This window comes from Budorcas taxicolor, chromosome 7 (genome assembly GCF_023091745.1).
Source record: "Budorcas taxicolor isolate Tak-1 chromosome 7, Takin1.1, whole genome shotgun sequence".
Taxonomy (NCBI): Eukaryota; Metazoa; Chordata; class Mammalia; order Artiodactyla; family Bovidae; genus Budorcas; species Budorcas taxicolor.
In genome coordinates this window covers 43,530,959-43,551,054 of record NC_068916.1, presented here as the reverse complement: position 1 = coordinate 43,551,054, position 20,096 = coordinate 43,530,959, and the positions used below count along the sequence as shown (strand labels likewise).

General features: G+C 56.9%; 1 protein-coding gene across 1 annotated transcript; it reads right to left on the bottom strand.

Moving 5' to 3' along the window:
* Positions 1 to 2,342: 2,342 nt before the first annotated feature.
* On the bottom strand, positions 2,343 to 9,219 carry PLK5 (polo like kinase 5 (inactive)). The gene is given in 17 exon segments (XM_052644215.1): positions 2,343 to 2,465; positions 2,468 to 2,530; positions 3,239 to 3,318; positions 4,423 to 4,495; positions 4,498 to 4,595; positions 4,926 to 4,934; positions 5,142 to 5,219; positions 5,457 to 5,505; positions 5,659 to 5,759; positions 5,917 to 6,043; positions 6,174 to 6,372; positions 6,997 to 7,092; positions 7,191 to 7,278; positions 7,383 to 7,512; positions 8,145 to 8,261; positions 8,414 to 8,527; positions 9,109 to 9,219. Coding segments are annotated over 17 exon segments (1,656 nt in total).
* Between the last annotated feature and the right edge of the window lie 10,877 nt (positions 9,220 to 20,096).

Sequence of the window (20,096 nt, the reverse complement as noted above, 5' to 3'; positions counted from 1 at the left end):
ACACGGTTTGTGTACTTCTCTGCTCACACCCCATTCCTCCAGATTCTCCAGGGAATCCAGGGAGATTCTAAACTCTCTCTCTTTTATGCAGAACAGTTTCTCTTCCCAGGTCTGACCACACTCAGGCCTGCAACCTCTCCTGATGGACCCACAGCCCCTTGGTTCCCTCCCTTTACTCCGTTCTTCCACAAAATCTTCAAGTGGGTCTTTCCACCCAGAGGCAGGAATGCACCGAGTCACAGGGTTGAGAGAAAGAGCAACACTGATGGTTTAATTTTTTCCATAGGAACACACTGAAAGTCACTCGGTCCTGTCTGACTCTTCGAGACCCCATGGACTATACAGTCCATGGAATTCTCCAGGCCAGAATACTGGAGTGGGTAGCCATTCCCTTTTCCAGGGGATCTTCCCAACCCAGGGATTGAACGCAGGTCTTCGGCACTGTGGGCAGTCTTTATCAGCTGAGCCACCAGGGAAGCCACAGGGGCATAAGTGCCTGAAAATGGGTAGAAAGATCCAGAGAAGGAAGGAAGGAAGAAGACCAGGAAGGAAGAGGACCAGAGATGAGAGGCATCAGCCCTGGGGATTTAGCTTCACTGTCAGGTTGCAATTTGGAAACTGATAGCAGGTGTGTGTGTGAGTTGCTCAGTCGTATCTGATTTTTTGCGACCCAGTGGATTGTAGCCTGCCAGGCTCCTCTGTGGAGAAGGCAACGGCACCCCACTCCAGTATTCTTGCCTGGAAAATCCCATGGACGCAGGAGCCTGGTAGGCTGCAGTCTATGGGGTCACTAAGAGTCGGACATGACTGAGCAACTTCACTTTCACGTTTCACTTTCATGCATTGGAGAAGGAAATGGCAACCCACTCCAGGGTTCTTGCCTGGAGAATCCCAAGGACAGGGGTGCCTGGTGGGCTGTCATCTATGGGGTCGCACAGAGTCAGACACAACTGAAGCAACTTAGCAGCAGCAGCAGCAGGCTCCTCTGTCTATGGAATTCTCCAGGCAAGAAGACTGGAGTGGGTTGTCATTCCCTTCTCCAAGGAGTCTACCCACCCAGGGACTGAGCCTGGGTCTCCTGCACTGATTCTTTCCAAGTAGGCAGTTCAAAGGGAAAAGCCTGCCAGAGGTGGGCTCAGGTTCCCAACTCTGACCTGCTCGGTGGCTGGCACAGGTCTCGTCCCTCTTCAGTTGCCCCTGTGCCCTGCCTGCAGGTGGGTGTCTGTGGGCCCTGGGATCCTTCCGGGGCTGTGAGGGGCCACCTGAACGAGGGCTGCAGCTCTGCCTGGGCCATGCCTCCAGCCCCTGAGACATCTGCCCATTGAGCACAGCAGATGGGCTTGAACCTCCCGCCTCCACATGCAGCCACACCAGTTGGCAAGGATGTCAACAAAGGGCTCAGAACCTTTGTTCAAAACCTTAGGATTGGAACCTCCCTGGTTGGGGAGCTAAGATCCCACATGCCTCATGGCCAAGAACCCCAAAACATAAAACAGAAGCAATATTGTAACACGTGCAACAGAGATCTTAAAAATGGTCCATATCAAAAAATATCTTAAAAACAAAACAAAAACCCTTGGGATTTGCTTCACCCCACCTGATCCTGACCCAGCACAGGGAGCCTGATGGATTGAAGAACATCTCCTCCTACCATCTGGGTTCAGGAAGCAATTGTCTTTTCCAGACCAGCCAGGCTCAAGCCTCTGAGTTCTCATTTCTGTTGGCTCGCCAGCCAGCTCTTTCCCGAACTCATCTTTCTGACACTATCCTCTCACACATAATGACCAGCTGTCCATTAACCAGAGCCTCCAGCTCTAGGAGCACACCACGACTCCGGTCCTCCCTAGGGCAAAGGTGCCAAATATCTTGCCCTGGCGTGACAGAGGTCACCATTTTCCCAGCCTCCCCATCCGTGTCTTCCCTGCCCATCTGTTAAGCAGTGTTCCATACTTCAGAGTTTTGGTCATGGCAGAACCACACTTTGGTAAGGATTTCTGTGTTGGTGACAATCTGGCCCATCTATCTGTGTCACAGAGAGCAGTGGGCTCAGATCATGTCGGGTTTGGGTGCCCCCTCGCCAAAGTTCCTCAAATGCCCCAAAGAGAGGCAGATGGGGCAGGCTGCAGAGTCAAGTCTCCTTTAATGGAAAAAGAACAAATCCAGACACAAGTCTGGGTTGAACAGTCATGCCAAGAGGCGAGGCGATGTCCCCCCACCCCCTGCACGCTCCCTATGCTGCCCCAAGGACGTCCCTCAGCAGGGAAAGCGGGGCAACAGGAGCAGAAATGGACCCTGGGTCCTGGGTATCAACATGCAGAGGTCCACTCTGACCCTCGGGATCGCTAGATGCTCTGTAGCATGAGGATGGCATGCTGAAAGTGCTGGTGGGTGCCTGGGGCACAGCCATGGCCCCGCAGGATGCCCAGCGGGTAGGAGGTACCAGGCTGGCCCAGTTCCCAGACTGTGTGAGCAGCAGCTCCTCACCACCCCTGCTCAACACGAGTTGTTCCCGATCTCCACTGCTGCTGACCTGCCAATGTGGGGAGAAGCTGGGGTGGAAGGGAGCAGAGGCCCCAGCCCTGGGGGGGCAAGTGGACAGGAGACTGGGGGTGCCCTGACCTGAGTTTCAGCGGATGCCCCACCCGTGGGGACTCCAGGCCAGGAGCCAGAGCTGTACTGCATAGACAGGGAGACCGAGGCTCAGATGGGACCCCCTGCCCATACCCACCCAGTGAGACCTCCTACTCAAGCCTGCGTCCTGGGGAACAGCAGCTCCTCACTGGTGCCAGCTCTCCCCGCTGCTGGGCATGGCCATTTGAAGTCAGTCCTCCTGCCCTCTGAGATCCAGCCCAGGTCAGGGCACTCTGGTCTACACAGAGATGGGGTTTTCACTGTAAAATAAAATCATACTAATTTTTCTGTGATAGTAAGGATTATATACTACTGCGTTGGAAGTCTGTTTTAAGAGCAGGTACAATTTCTCAGAGATTGCCAGAATCGCTCAGGAAAACCTACAACTGATTCTGCAATGAGATGACATTTTGCCAACTGCTACCGGTGACCACATGGGACCATGATCCCCAGTGACACTCTGCCATCACTTGAACACATTTTATTTCCAGTTTTATGCTTGGGAGTCATAAGTCTCAGTTCCTGGCTCCACCAGGAACCAACTGCTTCCTAGGGCTCTCTCCCCAAAGCATCCAACACACCAGGCCCATTTGAGGGGCCCCTTGACCCCCTGCACCATCCCGTCACTGAAGAGCAGCAGCACCACCTGCCCGGACACCAGGAAGCACAGCAGGCAGAGGCCGGGTGCTACCAGCCAGCTGGGCATGGGCAGGCCCCTCCTGTGGACAGAGCCAGCTGGAAGGCCTCAGGGCCGGGGGTCCCCACCGCCTCGCCCCCCTGGCTCCCCCACGTCCACCCTCACCTCTTGAAGCCACTACCGCATGGACCAGGCAAAGAGCCGCAGGACAGCCAGCAGGGAACCTTGTGCCCTGGAGAACAGCAGGGCGCCCAATTCCTCAGGGTAAACATCTGCAGCTTTCCCAAGTGGGGTGCGTAGCTCACCTGGTTGTTGTTGGGGGGCACAGGGCGGTGACCACGGAGTCAGGGTCTCCATCCTGGGCACCTCACACCCGAGGACACCTGCTCCTGTAGACCCTTGGACCATGATTTGAAACCAGCTCTGCAGGGTCCAAGCCCTCTCTATCCATCCAGTCCCGACCCCGGCCCTGAACTCCAGACCCATGGCACCTCAGACTTGGCTGTCCATGCTGAGATCCCAATGGCTCCCCCCATCTGCCCTCTTGCCACCTTCCTCTCTTGCCTGGTGGCCGCTCCATGCCCCCCACAAACCTGCAAACTACACCCAGATTGCAGCCCTTGCTCACACCTCCACAGCCACCACCCCAGCCCATTACCATCATTGTCCACCCAGCTAATCCAGCCACCTCCCTGCTGGTCTCCTGTTAATAAAAGTACAAGTCAGACTCCTCCTTCTTGCCCCAACCCCAGCAGTCACCTGTGAGGCTCTGTGACTTCATGTCTGCCTCCATGCCACTCCTCAAACCCACCGCACTGGGTCCCATCTTGGGGGCTTTGCACATGCTGTTCTCTGTGCCTCTGATGCTGTTCCTGACAGGCCCTTTCTCATCCTTCCTGTCTCACTTGAGCATCACTTCCCCAGAAATCCCCTCCCTCCACAACCACTCTGTGGATTTGCCTCCACCCCCTGAATCTGTCACCTCATCTGCTTTATTTTCTTCAGAAAACTGCCACCAAAATCAATTTAGAGATTCATTTGTTTAGCATTGTTCTCCCCCAGCAGGCAGTACACACCTGTAGGTATGCACAGTAGGTGTTTATTAAATACTTGAGTGAATGAAGAAAGGCGAAGCAGGGAGGGCTTGGCCCCACAGCGGGTAGGAACTCCATGACCTATCCCCCTGGGTGGTGCAGGGCCATGTGGGTGCTATCCCGAACCAAGACCCTGTTGCCACCGTCTGACAGTTGGTAGCCAAAGCCATACTTGCTAGAATAGTCCACCCACTTGGGGGCCCAGAAGACAGGCTGCTGCTCTCCTGGGGGTCCTGCATGGCTGGGCACAAGAAGGAAGTGACATGAGGGGGGGGTCCTGAAGGGGCCTGGTGGAGGCACAGGAGATGGGAGAAAAGTCCAGGGCATAGAAAACCAACTCTTGGGGCTTCCTGGCGGTCCAGTGGTTAAGATTCCGTTTCTACTGCAGGGGAGCCAGTTCAATCCCTGACAGGGAGAACTAAGATCCTGCATAACACATGGTGTGGCCGAAAAACAAAAACAACCCAAGCTACTCTTGCCTTGAGGGGAGAAAACTGGGGGACTCTGGGGTCACAGCTGCTTTTAGCAATGAATAAATCTGAAACACGTGTAAGGTCCAAAACACTGCAGGGCTTTGCTTTATTTCATTAAGCATTTTTTTTTTTGGGGGGCATTAAAAATAAAATCGCTCGAGGCCATGTGGCAGCCCGGATTGAATCCTTGGAAGAGGAAAAAGGCGGGAATGGGGAGCCTAAGGAAATCCAGCAGCCCAGGGGGTGGGCCAGGGGAAGCTGGAAGTCTGTCTTCCTGGCTTCTCAGCAAATCTTGTGCGCCCCTACCTGGGGGGCCCGAATCCAGGCAGAGCTGCAGGTTTCTGATGGCTGCCTCTACCTCCTGCCTTGGACTCCCCTGGGGCCCTGGGGAGACAAATCTCTGTTGGGGGACACAGGATCTGGAGGACAACCCCACCCCCAGCTCCCACATCCAGGAAAGTCCCATGTTCAACCCAGGAATCCAGACACTGTCCTCACATTACACGTGGGGAAACTGAGGCCAGGAGAAGGGCTGTGATGCTAGCAAGGCACAGTCCTCACCCCGCACTTCACAACCCTCACCTCTGCCCACAGTTCCTGTCTAGGACAGAGCATGCTCACCCGCCAGGGTACTCTGGAGGGTCCCCTGGGCCAGCAGCTGGATGGGGCCCTCGGGGGCACAGAGCCCCACTCTCCAAGAGGAAGTCCTGGGGAGGGAGCAGCAGATGTTGGGAACTGGTGGCGGTCTCTGGCCTCCCCATGGAGACTTCGTGACTTCTCCCCGTGCCCAGCCAGCTGTGAGGATGCCCTCTGCATTCCCCACTACCTCCTCGCTCCCGGCCCTCACCTCACTGCCCCACTCCATGGAGTCAGGGTCTGAACCATCTTCTCCAGGACCTGAGGCCTTCTGAGAAGCCAAGGGACCTGCAGGGAGCACAAGGACTTGGGGGTGGGGGCAGAGCGTGGCCCCACATGGAGGGCATCTGCCGTGGAGATGGTTTCAGAGCAGGAAGGGGATATGACAGGTGTGTGAGATGCAGGGCAGGGAGGAGCAGGTGATGGGGGAAGGAGAGGTACTCACAGGGCACCCGGCACTGGGGCAGTAGCAGCTGGCCCACCTTTCGGAAAAGTCTCCCCAGAGGCTGGGGGATGGCGAAGATGGGCGGGCTGTGGCAGGAGTGGGGTGGCAGCCGGTCTGGGGTGAAGCCCTTTAGAGTGGGGAGCTGGAGGTCAGCAGGCTGCTCCTGAGTACCTGTGCTACCTGGGGGTCCTGACCCTCACCTGGGGCTGCTGAGACACCCCAGAGAGGGGCCCCCCTGTCCCGCTGACACCCCGCACCTGTGTGAAAAAGTCATCCTGCAGCAGGTGGTCCAGGCTGGGCCGCTCGGCCGGGTTGGGGGCCAGCAGGCGGGCGATGAGGCGGCGCGCATTGGCAGACAGGTGTGCAGGCTCGGGGTAGCGGCCATCTCGGATGTTCTGGTACATCTCCGACAGTGGAGCCGCCACGAAGGGAGGGACGCCAGTCAGCACCATGTACCTGGCCGGGTCGGGGGCAGGAAGCAGGGCACCTGCTTGGATCTATTCTGGGCATCCAGGGTTGGTTCACACCTACCTGTGTACCCCTACCCTCAATCCCTGACACCATTCCTGCTTCACACTCGTTTCCTCACACCTGCCCTGCGTCCACTCTCACCTAGTCATTCTTGTCTGCACAGAAGACACCAGCATCTGTCTGTACACCTGCCTGCACCTGGGTTACACCTGGACACCTGCATAGACCTTTCCAGTTTTAATTTATGCTTGCTCACACCTGTTCCAATCCTGCATATACCTCATGTCAGTACAAATGTCCTGATCTGCCTGTGTACCTAAAACCTGCACACACCTGTCCACACCTCAGGGCCGGTTCAAACCCGTCCTCTGCTGCACATACACCTTCCTGTATCCCTATTCATACCTGTAGGCTCAAGTGATGGCAGGTGCCTGCTCCTGCCTGCCCCCCAGCTGCATACACTGAGGTCCTATGTTTGCTCATACCTGCCTGTCCCCACACTCAACCTCCTCCATATATGCTTACACCTGTCCTTACCTGCTGGTGCCTGTCCCCACCTGGGCATTCCGGCCCCCTTTCCCTAGGCCTGGGGCTCCCAGAGCAACTCACATGATGCAGCCCAGAGCCCAGATGTCCGACTGGCAGGAATGTCCGTTTCTGGACACTACCTCCGGAGCCAGGAAGTTCGGGGTCCCGCAGAGCACTCTGGGAGCATAACGGGGGCTGAGGAAGACTGGGGGGCCCCACACCAGACCAGGCCCACCTGCACCCACCCAGAGAGCCCGCTCAGAGCTTCCAGTCACCTGTGGCAGCGGCCCCCTGGCCCCATCCTGGTGGCCAGCCCCAGGTCTCCGATCTTCACCTCCATGTTCTTGTTCAGGAAGAAGTTACCTTGTGGAGGGGGATGCAGCGGGCAATGAGGAAGGAGCGTGGCTTCAGCAGAAGCCCCGCCCTCACCCCGCCCCGAAGCGCCGCCCTGTAGCACCGCTCCGTACTGAGCTTCAGGTCCCGGTGGACGATGCGCCGCTGGTGCAGGTAGCTCAGGCCGCTGACCAGGCCTCGAAGATAGTAGCGCACCTCGGGCTCCGTCAGCGTCTGCCGTGCCTGCAGCACGTGGGCCAGAGACTGCAGGGGCCCGACAGGTGCCACACCACCGTCGAGGAGACGCAGGTGAGTTCCAGGGACCCAAGAAGGCAAAGGAAAATTCAGCCGGGCCCAGGTGAACGTGGCTATTGTGGCATGGGCATTGGTGAGCTCTGAGCCCGAGGATGAGCACAGGAGTTCAGTGGACGGAGGGGCCACCATGAGCTTGTAGGCCAGAGATAAACACAAGGTGGGTACACGCTGGGCACAGATGAGCTTAGGTGTATTTAAGTGGGCTGAGTTCAAGGGGTCTGTGAAGGTGCAGCTAAGTTCAGTTGGGTCCAGGAACAGGCATTCCTGCCAATCAGACATCTGGACTCTGGGCTACACCATGTGAGTGGCCCTGGGAGCCCTGAACCTGGGGAAGGGGGCAGGGCTGCCCAGTTGGAGACAGGTGTGGGCAAGTGGGGCCTGGGTGAGTTCAGAAGCACAGATGGGCTAAGATGTGCCTAGGTGGGTCAAGAGAGCCTTTGGGTGGGCAGAGGTGCATAGGTGGGCCTGGTGTGGTCTCAGGTTAAAACAGGTAAGGAGAGACGGACAAGGGTGGGGGGACAGATGAGCTCAGCAGACACGGGTGGGAGGGGACATGCCTCCCTCTCACTCCGCCCTCGCACCTGGCGACTGCAGTATTCCAACACCATGTATACATGGTCCCGGTCAGCGAAGTGGCCGTGGAAGGCCACGATATTGCGATGTCGCAGGCGGCTGTGTAGAGCGATCTCGCGTTCCACCTGCAGGCAGGGCACCATGTGTATACACCCGGTGGGCGCCCACACCCGAGGCATTCATGCCCCCACAGGCGAGCTCCACACCCCAGGGCAGGGACCTCTCTGGGGACCCGCTTCTGTCCTGGGGCCCCCAGGCACTGACGCGCAGAGAGTACCTTGCCGCGGGCGTTTAGCCGCGCAGCCCCGCCCCCTCCGCGAGGCACCACTTTGAGCGCGAACACAGCGCTGGTGGACATGTCGGTCAGCTTGTAGCAGCGGCTGAAGGCGCCCTGCAGGGCAGGAGAGTCAAGCTGGGTGCGTACAGGTGTGAGGACAGATGGCTAGGCCTTCTCACACACACACACAGCTCACACCTTCCTACCTGCATCCCCAAAGCAACACACACAGATGAACACGAAGACACACAGATACATTACAGACGCCTCCATACCTGGACACGCAGAGTCCACAGAACCCCAACACAGTACCCGGACACATGCTACAAAGCCCGCACACAGAAAGCACAGACCTATGACACACGCAGACACACACGCACAGGGACAAGGGCTCCAAAACACACAACGCACCCATACACTGGACGCATAACCCACGACACAGCACTGCACGCCCAACACCGATTCCCGCCACACAACGCGCGCCGCACAGCGAGTACGTCGCAGACCCGGGCGTCCACCCACGCCAGCCCCGCACCAGCCTCCAAACTCCCGCAGACACGCGGACACGCAGAGACAAAAGCCAGGGCGCACACTGGCTCATCTGCGGGTCGAGATCTCACTTGCGCACCGCCAGGCTGGGACCCCGGCTCCGCCCGGCCCCCTTTGCCGCGGACTTGGAGTGCTGGAGTCCCCACCTTGCCGATCAGCTTCCCGCGCTTATACACGCGCCCCGAGCTTGGGTCTCGCAGAAAGACGGAGACCAGCGGGCAGCAACTGCGCCGCCGCCGCCGCAGCCGAGGATCCATCCCTCCCTGGGGGCCTGGCTGGCGCACTGGCGCAGCCTCGGGCGCGACCACCACGCACAGCGCTGCTCCAGGGGCCGGGCGCTACTGGGACGCCTCTTATTGGCCGAGGGGGGAGGGGTGGAGTCCAGACGCTCCGGGCGGCCGGTGCGGGAGGGGGCGGGCGCGTGGGGGCTTGTGGGCATCCGGGGACGCCGGGCTGGCGGGAGTTCCAGAGACCAGAACGGCGCTGGCATCCTGCACGTAAACCCCGCGCCAGTCACACGCGCTCTGCTCGCTGGCTTCTCGGATCCTGCGCTTCCCGCCAAGCTGTGAATTGTTCACGCGCCCATTTCTCTGAGTAGGAAACTGAGGTCAGAAGGTTTGTCTCATTCTTTCGAGGCCTCAAAAGGAAGGGTGGGTGGGAGCCCACCCTTGGAGGACCATCTTGGTCCTGGGGAGCCACAGCAGGTGCAGAGGAAGAGAGAGGAAGGGGAAGAAGCCCAATATCTCTGGGACTGGGGCTGGTGGGGAGGGCGGTGCAGCCCAGAGGGGCACTGCGAGGAAGCTGCTGTGAATAATGGACACTAGGCATGAGGAGCAGGGTTTGGGAACTAAAGGAGAGGCACTAGGGGTGGCAACTCCTGGCTCTGGCTTGGACAGCCATGGAGAGGCAGGCGGACAGAGGACAAGAGGGCACGCTTGGGCCCCGTGGAACTATGGTGGCACCTCTGAGCTATGCCTCACACTTTTGCTGCCTAAAGTCACCCTTTCACTGATCCTGAGACCCGGGTACTGGCCTTGTCCCCATTTCACAGATGAACACACTGAGGCCCAGGGAGGTAAACTCACTTCCCCAGCCAGGAAGGGGCAATGCTGGGTTTGAATCCAGGCAGCTGCCTCCAGATGCTTCAGAATTAATACCCATATGTTACATAACACAATGAATGGGGAGAGGTTAGGAGGGCTCCGTTTGGCTGGAATTAGGCCTTGGAATTTTCCAGAGACCGGATTTCAGAGTGCGGCCCAGCCAAGCCACCAGGGATAGGAAGCACCTTCTGTGTAGTCAGATGTCCACCTGGCATGTCAAATGGGGGTGCCCGGGGCATGGGGGGCTCTAAGGGGGCCCCAGTGCATTTGATGGGAGCCAGCCTCTGGCACCTTTCCAGGGGGGCTGGCCTCAGTGCCAGGGTCAAGGATTCCAGGCCAGTGCAGGGCGTGGGGGTGGGGCCCAGCTGACTGGGGCAGGGGAGCCTGAGTCTCCTGCTAATGAGAATCAGGTGCAGTGTGACCGGAGGAAGGCAGCTGGGGGGCCCGTGGGTCTGAGCTATCACGTCACTGTCGCCCTGGAATCTGCATGGGCAGGCAGGAATCCAGGTCCCTCTCAGGGCTGCACCTCTGCCACCTGCTAATTCAGGTATTTGTCCAGCACTTACTAGCGTGTGGAGCTTGTGCTGGGCTCTGTGCCCAAGACAGACCTGCCTAGCACTCAGGAATCTGTGGACAGGAGATCACCCAGACTTAACCAAAGTCAGGGGTCTGGGCCAGTTCTGGAGGCCAGCGTCAGAAATCCAGACCCCTTCCAGACAGTGGCTCATCCCAGAGACTGGGGCTGTTCTTAGCCCCATGTTACAGATGAGGAAACCTAGGCTCAGGAAGGTGTATGGGAGCCAGTCACTGGACTGTGGCTGTGCTCAGTCTGGAGTGCAGGTTGGGGGATCCGGAGCCCCTGACCCCCCAAGTACTACCCCCTGGCTCCTTCCCTGGTGGCCCCAGGAGCACAGGAAGAGCTCTCACACTAGGGCAGGCAGCTGAGCCCATTGGACCCCTAGAAGCCTCCTGGGGGAAAGAAATCCCAAGTTCCTGGCCCAGCGCCTCCCAGCAGGGCTGTCAGCTGACACCCTCTGCAGACAGCAACTCTGCCCCAGTCGCCCGGCAGCCTGCTGTTTTCCTGGCTAAGCCTCCTCCACTGGACTGGGGAGACTTTCCATCCTCAGCCTGCACCCCCTCAAGCAGGGATGCCCTCCCCCAGCACTCGAGAGTGGAAAACTTTATCATAAAAGGAAAAACTTAGATGCTCGTAGCAGCCATATTCACAACAGCCAAAAGGTGGAAATAGCGTGGGTGTTCATCAAAAGGTGATGGATAAACAAAACATGCTCCAAGCCCACAGGGGAATATTATTCAGCCTTAAAAAGGAAGGAAATCCTGACGCTTGATACAATATGGGTGATCTTTGCGGACATGATGCTCAATGAAAGCCAGACCCAGAAGGACACACACTGTCTGATTCCACTCATGGAAGGTCTCTAGAGGAGTCAGATCCACAGAGACAGGAACTAGATGGTGGGGTATGGGAGGACAGGGGGAGTCAGCATTTCATGAGGTCACAGTTTCCATTTGGGAAGATGAGAAGGTTCTCGAGATGATGGTGGGCTTGGTTACACAACAGTGTAAATGTGTTTAATGCCACTAAGCTGTGCTCTCAAAAATGGTGATGATGGCAAATTTTGCGTGATGTATATTTTGCCACAATCAAAAGTGAAAACCATATTAGATACCACACCCCAAGGAGCCCTCAGCCTTAGGGGCTAAGACCCGTATTTTACTGATGAGCAAACTGAAGCCTCATATGTGTGGCAAGCTAAGAATTGTAGTTTTGCAAAGGGGCCAGTGTTGGGGTAGGGGGCTCAGTGGGGCAGCCTGACCCTCCCATGCTGACACCTGCCTGAGGCTCAGGAGGCTGAGGAGTTGTGGGCTGGGGCCCCAGGTTGGCCACACAGCCCCCTGAGCCCCCTCGCTCCAAGCCACAGGCTTGGTTTGTCTCCAGTCTGTTCTTTCTCTGACCTGAGATAACTCCCCAGACTCAGCAGATTTCCTGGGAGAAGCGCCACAGAGCCTTGCTCAAAATATAATACCTGCCGCAGGTGGAGGGGGTGGCTGCTGAGACAGCACTGGGGCTGGGCTACGGAGGCCTTCATCAGGGGGTGGGCTGGATCGGCTTTGGGGTCCACAGTGGTGTGACTCCTTCCTTCCAGAACCAGAGCGGGAGCAGGTGGACAGGCATAGGCATAACTCAGCCCGGCTCCTAGGTTCCTCTCTAGCCTCTGGTCTCCTGGACTTTAAAGTGCAGTGGACTCCCTTCTTCCTGCTTGTCTGTACTTGGGAGCCCTCAGCCAGACCTTGCAGGTCTCCAGGGACAGGCCCCATGAGCAGAGCGGGCAGGAGGGGACCCCATGACTGCAGTGCCTTCTGCCTTGATCCTGGCCCAGCTGGCAGGGGTGATGGGGGCTAGGTGCCATGGCCCCTGAGTTTCCACAGGAACAGACCTCGTCCTTGTCTCTCCCAGATTCCCAGAGCCCACTGACATTGGCTCCTTGTAGAAGCTCTGTCCTCTCGTGCCCTCCAGACACCTCTCTGTAGGCTTTTCTCCCATCATTCTCACCCATCTTTCTGGTTCTCCTTTGAGGCCCCTACTTGTTCTCCTGAAGCCTGGGGCTCAGTTCAGAGGCCCCCGTACCCCTTGTCTACTCCCTCTTTCTGGCATGGTCTAGGCCAGCAGGAGACTCACGTGGGCAGCTTGTCTCTCCTCCCCTGTCTCAGTCTGGCCTCTGCCAAAACCAGAGCCTGAAGCAAGGGTTTAGTGCAGTGAGTTGATTTGAAAAGCAAGGAGCGAGGAGCCCAGGAGGATGAGTCAGGGCAGGACTTGGAAACCACTATGGGCCCTTGAGGAATGGGGTAGATGGTTCCCCAGAGCTGCCTGTCCACAGGGAGGATGGGGAGTGTGTGGACCCCTGGCCTCAGCCCCTCATTACCTGGGGCCTCCACCCTGGATGCTCATTGTCTGTACGTGCAACTTGGAATGTCTCCCACACGTGGTCTGACTGCAGCTTGGAGAGTGATGAAGTGATGCTGGGACAGGAAGGGTGTGGGGTGGGAGTCTCTGAGGGGCTCGCTGCCTACCCCAGAGCAAAGCAGAGCCTGGACTCAGTCATTTCAACCTCTCCCCTTTGACCTGTGACACTAAGACACATGTCCACACCTAGAGTGGGGGAGTGGACAGGGTCAGAGAGGGGATAGCCAGAGGAGAAGATGGAGCTGAAGACACCAGTGGGTGCTCCCTGTCATGATGCTCAGGACCAGCCAAGTCCCTGGGTCAGGAACAGTAAGGATAGCCACAGCCAGGTCAGGGGACACAATGTGTCTGGGCCATCTGAGGCTCACAGAACCAGGTGCTGGCTGAGAGCTGGACTCAGAGGACAGTCCAGCCTCTTCCTGACAATAAGAAGTCTTCTAGAACTAAATTGGATTGCATCTAAAAGCCTGCTAGTGGGCCTCCATGGTTCTCCCACACACCCATACACACACCCTGGTCCAACCACGCTGGGCTCTCTGTCAGTCTGAGATCCCACACCAAGCTCATCCCACCTCAGGGCCTTCGCACACACCATTCCCTCAGCCCAAAGCTCTCCCCGCCCCCTGGTCTTCATCCAGTAACTCCTTCTCATCTTCTGAGTTGCAGGCAAGGGCCCCCCACACCCCAAGAGCCCCTCTGGAGTTCCCACACAACCTGAAATCATGTTGTTTCCTTGCTGGTTTGCTGGGTTCTCCCCCAAGGACCGGGGGCTCCACGGTAGAAGCAGGTTGTGTGTTTCCTTGCTGTGTTCCCTGCAGGTGCTGAGGCGTTCCCTGGGGAGGCCCTGGGCAAGTTCAGACCTTCCCCTGAGCTGTCCTGACCCCACCTGCTGGGTGGGCACCCTCAGGGTCCCTCACGTGAGTATGTGCTGCTCACCCCGGGTGGAGGCTCTTCCCGCCATGTCCTCAGCTGGACGCTGTCTCAACCTCTGTTCAGGGACATTGATCAACTCCGGCTGCAAGCAGAGTGCTGTGTGAGCATCAGAAGCAGCCAGATTTCCACAAGAATAATTCATATTTTATCTGCTTGGGCCTTTTGAGCAATTATGAAAGAAACAGCTCAGTGTCATGTGGGCTTCTGGATGTGATCAAATAGAAAAAAGAAATTAGTTGGAAAAAAAATAGAAGGAATCCAAACAACATTTGGAGTTTAGTCAGTCATTATAGTAATTACTAATATTATTAATTAGAAATGGTGATATACCAATGTCACTTCCTTAGACATCACAATAGTCATTGTTTCCTATGGCTGTTGTAATGAGTTACAAACTTGTTGGCTTAAGAAAGCACACATGGGGCTTCCCTGGTGGCTCAGTGGTGAAGAATCCGCCTGCCAATGCAGGAGACGTGGGTTCGGTCTCTGGTCCGGGAAGATCCCGTGTACCACAGAGCGACGGGACGCTGTGCATCACAACTATTGAGCCTGTGCTCCAGAGCCTGGGAACTGCAACTAGTGAAGCCTGAGCGTCCTACAGCCTGTGCTCTGCAGCAAAAGAAGCCCCTGCAATGAGAAGCCCACACACCAGAACTAGAGAGAAGCTCCCATTCGCCGCAACTAGAGAGAAGCCTGAGCAGCAAGGAAGACCCAGCACAGCCATGATAAATAAATAAATATAAAAGAAAGCACACATATATTATCTCATGTCCTGGAGCTCAGGCGTGGGCAGGGCTGGTCCCTCTGGAGGCTCCCGGGGAGCACTGGCTCCCCCCTTTTCCAGCTTCTAAAGGCAACACATCCCTGGCTTGTAGCCCCTTCCCCCATCCTCGCAGCCAGCAGCACAGCATCTCCCGTCTCTCTGCCTCTGACCCTCCCCCTCCTTCTTATAAGGACCATGTGATGACACTGGGCCCTCCGGGGAATCCAGGGTCGTCCCCATCTCAGGGGCCTTAATCCCGCCTGCAGGGTCCCCTCTGCCCTGTTACATGATCACAGGCCCCGGGACCAGGATGTGGACATCCTAAGGGGTGGGGTGGGGATTATACTACTGATGACAAAGGATAGACAGAACTGATAGTAATATTTTTGTAACTCTCTGTAAATCTAATATTACTCCAAAATAAAATTTCTCTTTAGAGACTTCCCTGGCAGTCCAGTGCTTAGGACTCTGTGCTTTCACTGCAGGGGGTGCAGGTTCAATCCCTGGTCAGGTTAATAAGATCCCATAATCGGCAAAGTGTGGCCAAAATATTTTTAAAGTTCTCTTTAAAAAATAATTAAAAGGTGACAAGAAATTAAAAGCTCAAAGGCAGTGAGTAACTCAGAGTCACCTCTAACCTCCACCCCCAGATCATCGTGGGTGACCATGAGGGTTTATTCCTATCCCCTTCCTATCTGAGCTAAGGCTAACATAGATAACATATATAACTGCCATTGGATCCTGCATAACTTTTCTGACTTTCTCACCTAATGTTTCTTGCTGTTTCTGTGTAACTTTCCCATGCTCCTAGCCCCCAAGCGCTGTGAGGCAGGCCCCTGCCCCCCACCTCCCCGACTTCCTTTTCACCCCACTACACGGGCCTCCTCAGTGGGCCCGGTCCTCACCCAGCTTCTCTGGCCCCTCGGCCTTTGCACGTGCTGTTCTGCCAGCCAGGAGCACCCTCTCTCTCACACCCTCCTTTGTTTAGTTCCCCCTCATTCTCCAGGTCCTGCCTCCAGCATCCCCTGGCTCAAGAGTGTCCCCCCAGCCCCTGCCTCAAAAGGAGCTCAGGAAGAACTCCCCTGGCGATCCAGTGATTCAGAATTCAGGCTTCTTGTATGACTCAGGGAGCTCAACCCTGTGCTCTGGGACAACCTAGAGGAGTGGGAAGGGATAGGAAGGGGTGGGAGGGAGGTTCAAGAGGAAGGGGGCATATGTATACTACGTGATTCATGTTGATGTAAGGCTGAAACAAACACAATATTGTAAAGCAATTATCCTTCAATTAAAAATAAAATAATTAAACAAACAATGAATCCAGGCTTCCACTGCAGAAGGACTGGGTTCTGAGAACTAAGATCCCGCATGCCTTGCGGTGCAGCCAAAAATTAAAAATTAAATTAGGGACTTCCCCGGTGGCACAGTGGATAAGAATCCACCTGCCAATTCAAGGGACAAGGGTTTGACCCCTGGTCTGAGAAGATTTCTCATGCTTCAGAGCACCTGAGCCCAGATGCCACAACTACTGAAGCCTGTGTGCCCGTGCTCTGCAAAAAGAGAAGCCCGTGTAATGAGAAGCCTATACACTGAGACTGGAAAGTAGCCCCCGCTCTCCCCAACTAGAGAAAGCCCACGTGCAGCAACAAAGACCCACTGCAGCCAAAAATACATAAAGCAGTGTGTACATGTCAAGAAAATAGTTTGTGTTAAAAAAAAAAAAAGAAAAATTTAAAAAAGGAGCTCAGGACACCCATTCAGATATGAGTGTGAAGTCATCCCATGCCCTCCAAGTCTTGCTGTGTGTGACTGTTCCCCTCTGCTCGCTCCCCAGAGTCCTGACCCATGAGGTGGGGTGAGGATTTCTCTCATGGGGGCCGTGGGGGATGTCACATCAGATATGGAGGCCTTCAAGGCAGTGGTGACCTGTAGATGCGAACTACTCCATCACAGGGTCAGTGACCTAAAAAACAGGACTTGTCTGGTGGGTGAAGGTGATGGAAAAGATGCTGTTCTCTATTAGTGGGGACCCCTTGATGAGAAGTCACAGAAACTCAAAATTGCTCAAGTGAAACATAATGGATGGCTTCAGGTGTGGCTTTATTCAGGGACTCTAACAACTGTCTCAGAAGTCCAGCCCTTTCTGCTTCTGGCTGTTGGCATCTCCCTAGGGCAGAGAAGCAGTACCATCCCAGCTCACATGGGATGCCCTTGCCATGGTGGGGCCCCAATCCTGCTCCACTCATGGCCAGGAACAGCTGGGCAGCTTCAGAGACCCAAGTTCTGGGGCAGGGTGACAGGACCCATCCCAGCTAGTCTACACAGGAGGCTGGAGGGTCCTTTGGACCACGTGGCCAGGCCTGAGGGATCACGGGAGGCTGCAGAGTGTTGGGGAGGGAGTTTGGGAAGTTCGAGCTTGTGAGGCCACAGAGGGAGCCTGGCTGATCCACATCCATCAGGACCCATGTTGACTGGGCCTGATCCTGTCCAAGCCCGGCTTCAAGGATGGGGTTGAGGGTAGAGTTCAGTGTTGGGAGACCCCATAACCCCTGGGCCTAGGTCCAGGCCAGGGCATGAGTTGGGGGTGGAGAGACTCCACCGCACCTGGAGCCGCCAAACCTCACACCCCCCCCTCCACCTGCAGCAGGTGTTGTGAATTGAGCGCTCAGCCTTCCCCTCTGGGAATCAGCTGAACCCAGCTAAGTTTCATCCTGGCTGGGGATGCAAGGCTGGAAACCTAGGGGGCAGCAAAGGCTGGGGGGACATGGGCAGGCACAGGACTCCACACCTTCACCTCAGTCGTATCTCGCCAGCCCTCAAGTGCTTATGTCCCCGTGCCAGGCACAGGCTTACTGTATACGCTCCCTGGAGGTCCCAGTAAGCGATGTGTGTTGTCCTTGCAGGACACAGGGGCTGCTGTATGCTCTTTCTACAGGACTCAGTGCCTACTGTATACATTCACTGCAGAGTACAATGCCTGCCATAGACACTGTGCTCAGTGCCTGCTGTGTGCACTCCTTGCAGTGTGCAGTGACTTTTGTATACATTTTTTTACAGGCTACATGTGTTGCATACACTCCTTGGGACGTTCAGTGCCTACTAAATGCATTCCTTGCAGGTTGCAGTATCTACTGTATATGCTCCCTGCAGGACAAAGGGCCTGCTGTATGCACTCTGCTGAGCACAATGCTTGGAATATGCAGTACTCGAAGCCTTCTATATACCTTCCTGCAGGCACACTGTCTCCACCCCCTGGGGCTTGGGGCCTGAGGCACATGGGAGGGGGATGAGCTTGTCCACTTGGTGGCGCTCCTGGTCAAGCCTGATTTCTTTCTGACTCCGCCCAGGCCCCAGGTCCCAGCTTTGCACACAGTAGGTGCTCTGCGGAGGGTACCTGCCCTCACCATCACCCCCCTCCTCCTGCCACCCTCTCGAGCCCTGACCCACCAGGCTCAGACTTGTCAAGGTCACTGCCTCCCTCGATGCTGATCCACCAGCTCCATCCTTACCTCACCCACAAAGGTTACTCCTGCCTCCTGGACACCCATTCTCTGGAGACCTCAGGGGACCCCAGTCTTCGTTCTGTCCACACACACACCCCGTGACCTCATCCACCATTCTCACCACCACTGTGTGCAGGGGATGCCCACGTGTCCATCTTTGGCCAGATGTGGCCCCTGGACTCCCAGCCTCTCCGTGCCTCATGCCTAGATCCATCCCCAGCTGACTTCTGAACTTGCCACCCCCATCCCTCCCTTCCCTGGCTGCTCAGGCCAGGCTCCTGCCTGCCTCCTCCCATCCAATCCCCCTGGGATCTGTCACACAGCCTGCAGACTCCACTCCCAGACTGCTGGGAACCACCCAGTGCTGTCCCTTCCCCCACCCCAGCCCTTGCCCCCATCATGCCTGCCGCTGCCTCCCCACTGCTTTCTGGAGCCCCCTTCTGCCCCCAGAATGCCAGAGGCAGGTGTTCTCAAACCAGAGCGCCCTCCACCTCCCATGGCTGCCACTCCCCACACCGCTCTCTGATCACATCTCCACCCCAACCCTGGCTATTTGTTCCAACCACACCAACTCCCCTATGGTACTTTAGCCTCTATTCCAGACTCAGGACCTTTGCATGTGCTGTTGCAGGTGCCCTTCCGCCACCTCCCTGTGGCAATCACCTTCTGGGGAAGGGCCTTCCTGACCCCCCACCCCATCTGCAGTGGGCTTGGGCTATTTTTTCAGAGCCTGTAGGTCAGAAGGCGGCCTTGCACCCTTCTAGGGGATGCCTACCTCACTAGCCTAATTGGTGGGATTGTTTCCCGGTGCAGCGGCACGTGTGTGGGCTCAGTCTTCAGTCATGGCTGACTCTTTTTGACCCCATGGTCTGTAGCCCTCCAGACTCTTCTGTTCATGGGATTCTCCAGGCAAGAATACTAGAGTGGGTTTGCCATGCCCTCCTCCACGGAATCTTCCCAACCCAGGGATCCAACCAGTCTCCTGTATTGCAGGCAGATTCTTTACCGCTGAACTACACAGGAAGCCCGCAGTAGCACACAGTAAGTGCTCAATAAGTTCTGGACAAATAAATGGCATTGGACAGCCCTGCTTTGAGCTGCTCCAGCCTGGAGAACAGAGCAGGACCTTCAATGCGCCCTCCCTGTGGTCTGGGCTGGGAGACCCCACAGCGGGCTCCCCGGAGAAGGCGGCACTCAAGCTGAGCCCCGGCCGAGCCCATGAAGAAGGTCCGTCCTCCCTTCGCCCACTTGGTGACCCAGTCTCCTCAAGCCGCTCGCCAAGGGGCATCCCGGGACTACCGGGAGGAGCCAGGGGGAGGGGGCGAGTGCAGGGCGCCTGCGGCGTCCTTGCCAGGGCGGGAGATGAAGGGTACGCAGATGCTAAACCAGGAAAGGGTGGGATGGTGGGGAGCCCTCGGGTAACCCTGTCCTTGCCGATTGGCACAAAGTATCGCAGTGGAGATAGGTCCCCACGGGCCCCATTGCCTGGCTGGGGAACCTGAGGTCGAGGAGGGCGCGGCTGCAGCCACTTGAGAAGGGGACCTCCTCGACCAGGGCTATCATCGAAGCCACGGCTCGCCGCCCGGGGCCGTGCAAAAAGGGCGGGAGGCGGGGTGGGGCGCGTCCTCTGGTGACAGCAGCGCCCGGGAATGCGCCAGGCTGGGAAGGGGCTCTCCGCCCCCCACGCCCGGCCCCTGGGGCCGAGCTTCTCTCCAGTGCTCTGGGGCCCTGCGCTCGGGGTGGTCGGGACCTGGGGCGGGAACCCCGCAACCGAAACCCCGAGTGACCTTGAGGGAGGGGTAGGGAGAGGGATTTGAGGAGGTGTAGTGGCCGCGAAAAGGAACCTTCG